Source organism: Bactrocera latifrons, unplaced genomic scaffold, assembly GCF_001853355.1.
Source record: "Bactrocera latifrons isolate USDA-ARS-PBARC rearing strain unplaced genomic scaffold, ASM185335v1 scaffold_520, whole genome shotgun sequence".
In the NCBI taxonomy this organism is placed as follows: Eukaryota; Metazoa; Arthropoda; class Insecta; order Diptera; family Tephritidae; genus Bactrocera; species Bactrocera latifrons.
This window is the reverse complement of record NW_017537180.1, coordinates 89,052-98,681: the sequence shown is the minus strand read 5'-3', so window position 1 is coordinate 98,681 and position 9,630 is coordinate 89,052. Positions and strand designations below refer to the sequence as shown.

Here is a 9,630-nt window from a genome sequence, read left to right as displayed (position 1 = left end):
ATTGTCGTTATTAGTGAACTGAGATCGGGTAACATCTGCATATGACAGATTTGTGTTGTTGTCTTTAACTTGAGTTTCCCGTTCCCTATTATTTTTAACATTATTTCTTTTAATTAATTTTTGATATACCAGGCATCCTCTGTAATTYGCTGTGTGTATCTGTTCACATTAGATATAAATGTAAATAATTTCAGTTAAATTGATGTGTCGCGTGGTGTCAGCAATATAAAGGCCTCCGGTGAAGCTGCCTGCGAATTTCCACAGCCTGGATTGCACATAAATTAAAATGAATTGAGGAACACACTTGTCAGTTGACCGTATACTTTGACACATTTGTTCCCAAATAAATGCAGTTTTCAATTAGAACTTCTCGGTCGTAGTTAAAATTTTTTTACGCTCTAGTCGACCTCACTAAAACAGAGTTGAATCTGTAATACCGACACGAGTGGAATAAATATAGATAATATCGAAACTCAAAACTTCAACAAAAATTTAGTTGCATTGAAATTACGCTCTCCAGTAGCTAAGAACACAGGAACAAGTGTTAACAACAACGGTATTGTCTTAAATTAATAACGAAATATATTAACCGTTTGAACAAATATAATTTAAAAAGTGCAGTAGTGTGGCTTTATGAGCAGTTTTTCTGCCAATAGCTTCTATTTCATTGTGTAAATCTGCTGTATCTATATCCGTCTATCCACCGTGAGTTAAAGATATTTCTCTTTTTTTTTCAATGTTCTAAAATGGCATTGTGTGTAATCATTTTCATCTGATCTGTATAAAAAAAAATCCACAAGTTTTAGTTACTTGTTTCAACTGATCGAAAATTTCATCGACGGAAAAGAACTAATTTTAAAGTTTTGCTTAGCATTGCGAATTGGCCCCTTCTCCCTTATAATTTAACTGTCTCTTTTATTTTCTCAAGCAAATTTGTGCCGTTTCTGATCGAACGTTCATAGACTATACATTAATATTTGACATTTTGTGCAAATCAACGAAGTACTCGCAATCAACGTACACCTTATAACAACAACCAGTAGGTGCTATTACTAAAAATATTAATAATACCCCCCTTTTTGTTTATAATTTGTATTATAATATATGAAACTGTGACTTTCTTGTGATATTATATATGCAAATGAAATAACTGAAGTATTTTTTTAATTATATTTTATTTTATTTAAATAAAAAATGTGAAAATCCTTTTGCAAAATACCGCCGTAAAATTATTGCCTCCTAGGCATTTGCTACTTGCAGTGAGTTCAAGCAGGTATCTCGATTCGACTTTTTCTTCATTCTTTTTCACAAACCTGAACCCCACTACGCTACGCAACACTTAGAGCGTATCGCCTAGTTAATTATTACATTAGTTAGTGGTCTTAAGGGTTTTAATTTACTACCCCGTAGCAGCMAAATATTAATTAAAATTTTGATGTAGCACTCTCTCATACCGCTCCCAATTTTTTGCTACCGATACGGCAGAGCAGAGCACAGCACTTCATTTTTTGCTATTGCTACAGCTATAGCTTTTCAAACGCTGGTGGTCTCCCTATTTGATTACAATCATTTACTATTAATATAATAAAACAATATTCAAAATACTCGCTTTTAGGAACTGTACCGAAAAGAAACTGCACACTTTCAATTCAATATTTCTCATGAAGTAGCCGATTGATCATATTGTGGTAAGTACCGTTAGAAAGCGTGATCAGTTCTGCTTCTATTGTTTTTTCTTTCTCCGTAATTTATAATATCATTTTTGCGATGGGGCGAATCAAAGAGCACGTGCGTAGGCAAATTGTGCACATTTACTGCAATGAAGAAAGCATTTCATACAGAAAGCTAGCAAAACGATTTAAAGTCAGTGTAAATGGTGTAAAAAATATTATAATAAAGTTCAATAAAACCTGTTCGCTTAAAGAGTTATCAAAAATGGGCGAAAAAAGGACCTAGTGATCCAAATCTTGAAGCAAAGGTGTTGGACTTAATAAACTAAAACAAATCAATGTCTGTGCGCGATTTGGCGAAAAAAGATAAAACCAGTTACTATGATTCAAAGAGTGAAGCAAAGAAATAACTTATAAAAAACAAAAGATTCCCAAAAAAAGTCAACGACAAATAAAATTTGGGAAAACAAGGCTACGGAAGTTGTACGATCGTTTGCTTAAAGATTCTGTTGAGTGTGTTATAATAGACTATGAAACATACGTAAAAATGGTCTCAAGAACATTACCAGATCCCCAATTCTATACAAAACCAAAAGATGGTACTGTCGACCAATCAGTGTCAACAATTGAAAAAGAAAAATTTGGCGAGAAAATACTCATCTGGCAGGCTATATGCTCTTGCGGCCTTAAGAGCACTCCATTTTTCATAAAGGGTACTATATCGGCTGACAATTATAAGAAGGAGTATCTAAACTGTCTTCTAATACCATTTTATAAGAAACACATCGTGTCAACAATATTTTGGACCGATTTAGCCACAGTGCACTATGCTCATTCCACATTGGATTTGTTGAAGGATAACAATGTCAATTTTGTTAAAAAAGAGGAGAACCCTCCAAACGCTCCAGAATTTCGCTCAATAGAGAAATATTGGGCAATTGACAAACGTAACTTGAAGAAGGATCATCGAGTTGCCGAAAACCTCAATGAATTAAAAAAAATGGCTTAAAACAAGTCGAGCCGTAAAAAAAGAAGGTGCGCAGAATTTAATGAAGGGAAGTAAACGAAAAATTCGGCATAAATTTAGAGAATAATTTTTTTACTAGTTTTAATTAAAAGTGGATAAAAACTTTTATATTTGTTATTAAAAAAGGTTACAAGCAAAAATTAATAAAATCCGTTACGTTACAAATAAAAAATTTTGTGCAGTTTCTTTTCGGTACAGTCCTCAATATTTTCAATGCCAAATCTACAAAGGAAATTTCCTAATATAGCGGGAAGTATTAAATATACGTAAATTTTTTACCGCATCTTTTTCTTACAAAACATACATGAATTAACTACATATCTTGTTTTAAATAAAATGATAATCACACTAAGTAAAAATGTAAAAGAAACTCAATTTTATACTATATCATTACTTTTAATACTGTTAAATATTGTTAAATATTTAAGTTAAGTATTTTTAAGTATCTTATTTTTATCCACATATTTGCATATCACATACAAAAATATATAACAAAAATCAAAACCCGGAATACATTGTATATATTATTTTGAAACCGAGCCTTCTCGCAACGAGCTGTTACAAACAAGAAGCTTTGTGTTCCACTAGAGTTGTGCCACTAGAGTACGAGCAGCAAAGTTCTTTCATTTTTCCTTGTCGTCCCTCGCTTACGTAGAAGTGCTCTTATGTCGTTAAGGGGGGAGCCTGGTTTAGAGGCTTCTAAGTAGCGATTTTTTTGAGGATTTTTGTGAGAAGGAAAAAATAATTGATTAAAGCGAAATTTCTAAGGTTTATAGTAATATATTTAAGCATAATTTACAAATTTTTTTGGAAACGAAATCTTTGATATTCGGTCTTTGGGAGCAAATGCGATGCATCGCTCATGTGCATTTGTCGGACGACGGGCAGGATGCAGGTCGCAATTTCTATCGGAAACAAAAAATGCAAATAGATTCATATTTTTGAATAATTTATATTTTAGTTAAACTAAAAAAAAATCACAAAAAGTGTAWAATTTTATAAATAGCTTAAAAATGAAAAAAAGTGGTTTTTGACGAAAAAAATTTACTTTATGTTTTTTTAAAATATGTTCAAACTTKACATTTTTTAGTTGAATGCCTAAGATAATAAACTTTGCAATTGTATACGCCATTTGTTTATTTTTTTTCTATCCTGGCCGCCGATTAAGAATACTCGTAAAAATGAAAAACCGAGAAATCGCAAGTCAAAGTTTTCGCTTTCTTCCCAGTCGCTCGTGTATCATGCTCGGTCACTATTTTTCTTCTAGCTTCGAAAATATTTCAAATTCTCCTCTAAAACTTTGAGAACATATACTCAGCTTATTTTTAAAGAGGTAAGAGGCTTCTAAATCAGGCTGCCACTTAAGTACCATATGTGAGTTACATATGTATTTGTAAAAGTGCTTTAAAATATGTTCACACGTATATAAAATTAATGCAATCGTAAAACTAATCGAGTAGTTTTAATTGGAATATGGGCGTGGATCCGCCCACTTTTAGGTGAAATCACATATCTCGAGATCCGCTCTACCGATTTTAACCAAATTCTGTACGTGACATTCCTCTAATGTCTTTATGTTACAGTAAAAGCGAAATCGGACTAGATCCACCTGCTTCCCATATAACACGGTTTTAAATACCATTTGAAACTTTCACTTTCCAATATATAATTCAATTAATATGGCAGGAAAAAATAAGATGCGTCATTTTATGATTAACAGTTGCCCACATCGAACCACAACTGCTTATGCCCTCAGGTACTGAATACGTGGACCTCAGGGCTTATATGTAAGTGACTTTTGACCGAAAATATTGGTCAATGTGTTCATAATTGAAATTCATAGGGAATCATCATCATATCCTGATGGTAGTATATCTGCGCATTACAAATGGGTTGTAACGGGTCAATAATTCCCTTTGACCCCATTTACCTAATATAAAGTTTTTCGAACTTTACGAACGATTATATACCGCATAATTTGTATATCGGCCAATATAATATAGCAAATTGCAAGAGGATAAAATGTTCGGTTATACCCGAACTCTGCTGTTCCTTACTTGTTCTTATTTAAATTTATTAAAATATTTTGTTTTATGTGCAATATGTATTACTAGTTTCAAGAAATATAAAGTACTTATATATGATTTTTATTCAGGCTCCCAGCGTTCAGTGGAAATGAGAGTAAGAGCCACAGATCCACGACCATGTCCAAAATGTGGAAAAATTTACAGGTCGGCACATACGTTGCGAACTCATCTTGAGGATAAGCATACCGTTTGTCCTGGGTATAGATGCGTTTTATGTGGTACTGTTGCGAAATCTCGTAATTCGTTGCATTCACATATGTCACGTCAGCACCGTGGTATATCTACGAAAGATCTTCCTGTGCTACCAATGCCTTGTGCTTTTGACCCTATATTGGCTTCGCGTTTATTAGCTAAGGCAGGGGTAAATATTTCACCGGATGACTTACGTGACCATGCATCGCCTGCCAATACGGCTAGTATAAGAGGTATGGATTACAGCTATAATACACAACATAATACAGAAACTTATGACACGAATATCGAATCTGATGATGATCCGGAAGATTTAACTGCATGTCGATTGAATTTAAATAGCTCTTCTACTGGATATAACAACAAACAAGAAAATGTTTTGGATATTGGACATAAGAATAGGTCAATTTCACATATTAGAAATGATGCAGCTATTGCTGCCGCGGCTGCTGCATTAAGCGCGCAAAAGGAATTATCCAGCGGACAGTCAGCAACGAACCAACCTCTTCTTGATCTTCACCTTTTACAATTTTTAACAGAAAATACTTTTGGTGAGTAGTTTATACTATTATATAAAATGGTGTCATACCACGGTCGGTATCAATAAGAAATAAATGTATAAGTCCTATGTGCGTTGCGAAATAAGTAATTCTGCTGAATAGATCGTAATTACTAATTAAATCCACAGGGTTAAACTACTCTTTTCCTTACTCTTGAATCATGTTGCTGAAGAGTACAACAGTTTTGTTTACCCAACGGTTGTTTATATCACCTAAAACTAATTGGGTTAGATATAGGCTTATTTATATAAATTTTGGATGATGAAACCTTTCAACCTAAAATCTCCCACGCCGCAGAGATAAAAATTTTATAAGTTTTAATTTTTTGGGGAATATTCCGTTGTTTCATCACACCCTATTGGATATCTACCGCCAAAAACAAAAATTATTTTCAGTTGTTGTGAATTTTAAATCATCAAATGAAATCCTATTGGGTATATGGCGACCCCAAAATTATTAATTTTCAAACAAATTTTTTAACTTTTTTGTTTATATAAGTAAATAATAAGAATAATTATACTTATTAGTATTATTATACGAGTATTATTTTTAATGAGGCGGTTATGCCATAAGACACACTTTTGTGATACTTTAGCTCTTCTATTTCTTTAATATTCTTAAAATCATTTAGTACACTCGTCGAAGTTTATTTTTGACTCATAGGTATGGTTTAACATTTTAACAGTATGTATTAGCTTACCAATAAATTTAGTTTTGTTGTTACTAAATTTTTCTTCGTTCATTTTATTTTCACATTTCGCAAAATTTATTGTATCATTATTTTGTAGTATAAAATTTCTGTCCTCACAATTTTGTATAAGTCTCAAATTATTTGCATTCTTGATGATTAAAGTATCATCACTTATTTCTGGTATTATTGTTATATTTAAATTCACAAGCGTTAAAAAAAGAAAACCTACATAATTTTAGTTTTTTATTTATTGTTACTATTTTTGCATCCTCTTAAGCTATTTGCAATTTTCGCTTGTTTGATTGAGGCATAATTAATTTTACGTACATATATACCTTAAAAAATCTATTTTGGTATTTGTATAGAGAACACAAGTGTTTCATTTTTGAAAGCTACTAATCCTGCTGTGGCTAGTTTCAGCTTATAAAAATCTATGTCAAAGCTATCTATTTCCTCTTTAGTTAACACCCCCGGGTGTATTAAACTGTTTTTAGCGGCGGCTATAGTACTTTTTATTTCATGTAATCATTTCATCATTGTAAAGAACCAATTTCTTTTTCTATCTGATTTAACTCTTTTAATATTGTCATTTTTTACTATTGTTTTCATTAAATTAATTGAATCGTTAAAATGCTCATTTACGATGATCTGCTTATTGACATTTGTAATTGTATTGTGCGAATTTCCCTCTATTACTTCTAAATAACTAATTAGGGCTATTCAGAATCTGGTGCAAATGGTCTTGTATATTCGCAATTGCAAATGAGCGAGCATATTTTTGCTTTTACACTAACAAAATGTACAGCGATGCACCTGCTACACCCTTTTTTTCGGCATATTTTCCAATTTGTGAGACAATTTTGATCACAAACAATGTTTTTCTTCACCGATCAGCTGTGAATTAATGGCATTTGCAAGGGTTGCATAGAAATCACAAAAAAGACGTTCACTGTTGATGGTAAATATTTGCAATTGCATAATTTTGCAAACTCAGATGCACCAGACTCTGAATTGCCCTATTATATCCTATCGGTCCTTCTCGTCCATTACCCCGAACAACCATTTATACATTGCCCCTCCTAAATTAATTAAACCTCTATTTTTTCTTCCCTCTTTAATTTCGTTAAAAATAAGTGGCTTGTTACTTAGGTCTGCTCGTCTTATGTTTTCTTCCATTTCCTCCACCAAACTTGCTAGCTCTTTCGGATGTATAATATGTAGTGTGATTCGGAAATATGGTTCGTTCTTGTGTCTTACTCTTTTATAATTTTTTATCTGCCCCGTTGGTCTCTGTTCTTTGTAGTCCTCTCTGTACCTATTTCTATTATATATTATGAGTTGTTTCTTCTGGTCTATTGTGTTTTTTAAAATGGTTGGATCAGTACTATTTCTAGCACTATTGGGTGTACATTTTATGGTTGAGTGATAGCGATCATTATAGTTACCTATCAGTATCCTCATTCCTGTTGAGAGGCTTGGATCCTCAATTAGTTTTTCTAACAGGGTTGAGTGCAGCCTCTCATTGTCTGCATTACCTGTACGTGAGTTTAGTTTTATTAAGTGTACTTCGACTCCTTCTGTATTTAAGAACTGAATCAACTGTTCGTCCCTGAATTCGTTGTCCATGATGATTTTCTTTGGTTTTCCAAATTTCGCGAAATGTTCAATTGATGGCCTTCTTTACTCTCCAATTTCTGTCAGTTATATTGTATGCTGCTGCAAATTTTGTTGGTTTATCAATTACTGTGACAAATGACTGCTTTGTAAAATGAAAAATGTCCACATGTATTATTCTATTTTTATCTGAAGGTGTCTTAGTTAGTTTGAATTTCGGCTTTATGGGTTTCCTGTCCTATTTAATTTGCTTGCAGTTTTCGCAATTACCTATAATTATTTGCCTTAATTTTGGATAGTATATTTTATCCTTAAATGTATTGTAAGTCTCGTTTATTCTGCTATGCATTGACTTATTACTATGGTAAAGTGAAATTTTTTTAAGCAGATCTTCTTCTAGTATAATTTCTGTTGCTCTTTTTGTACATTTTATGAATTGCAACTTGCTGTTGCAAGAAAACATGCTTAGAAGTAGTTGCTGAATTTTGTGATAATCGGTCTCCTCTACTTCGGAAAAAATACCCACTTTGACCCTGTCAATATGTCTTCGGAAAATATTTTTCAATATGTTCTCCATATCAACAGGGTGATGTCGATTATTTTCCTTCCATGTAGCTGTAGCTGGTCTACCAGTCAGTTTTAATTAAATTTGCTATTTAATACGCTTTTGAGATTCCTATGTAACAGTACCCAAAAGAGCGAAATCAACGAGAACCACGCTTACTTCCCTTATAACTGAACTTTAAATTCCATCTGATGATTTCACTTCCAGCATACAAATCAAGCACCAATGAATAATCAATGATTTTTAATAGTGCGGAAAAGTTGCCTTAGTACTTCCTGATTCCAATGCAACTTTTTGTTTTGAGATCGGATTGCATCTTCAACCCCAACTCCGACCTTGAAATTTCGGAAATTCTATCTGGTGCTTGAAGTACGCATCTCATGGCAAAATGTATAAAACAAAAGTTATTTGTCACGTCATTTGCTACCGAAATGGTATATGTGATCATGGTCCTAGGACGAACCGTTCCCGAGATACGACCGAAAATGCGGCGCGCCACATCGCAAAGTGAAAATCGGCTTGCGGCCACACTTCTTGACGTTGATTTCGCCGAGTGCGATCACTTACATTCATTCACCTACATTATTTGACATCGCTGCTTGTAAATGCATGTATTTTTCTTCTTGCACTTGTCCAAAGGAAAGGAAAGTTCCTATCAATGAACAACCATTTCTCTTGGACCAGAGAACCAGAAGAATTGGTCGCATTGGAAGTGTTGATCTACCTGAAACAAAAAAAAATTACAAAGAAAAATGAACGTAAGGAAAAGCTTTTAAAACGTCATTCAACGTCAACACTTACCAGAAAAGTATCAGCTAGAATACGTGACCATTCAACAATGTAGGTGCGTCGCATATGGATTCTTCCAAAAACGATGCTGATGATGAATTTTCTCTTCCATCCTCTAAAACCAAACAAAACACACTAATATTAGAACACACTGCTTTAGCTGCCCAAAGATTTGGAGTAAGTGATAGAGCAGCAGCCTTGATTGTGGATTCTGGATGCCAAAAAAGCAGGTTTGATAACAGAGGATCARGCTAGCTTTAGCTTTATCAATGACAAATGCAAGATTAGTCGGGCAAAAAAAAGTGTTGGAGTTAAGCTCCAAAACACCGAAAGTGTTGACTCTGTATATGGGCTGTATTTTGACGGCCGCAAAGACAATACACTTACACAAGTCAGCGAAGGTGAAAAGTACTACCGCGACACTGTCAAAGAGGA

General features: G+C 33.5%; 1 protein-coding gene across 1 annotated transcript in view; it reads left to right on the top strand.

The window, feature by feature from the left end:
- The window catches only part of LOC108974069 (protein abrupt-like), an 86,787-nt gene that overhangs the window by 33,605 nt on the left and 43,552 nt on the right, over positions 1-9,630 (top strand). Inside the window, exon 2 of the mRNA XM_018941685.1 lies at positions 4,853-5,527. Coding sequence (XP_018797230.1) covers positions 4,853-5,527 — 675 coding nt within the window. The remainder of the gene's footprint in view (positions 1-4,852; positions 5,528-9,630) is intronic.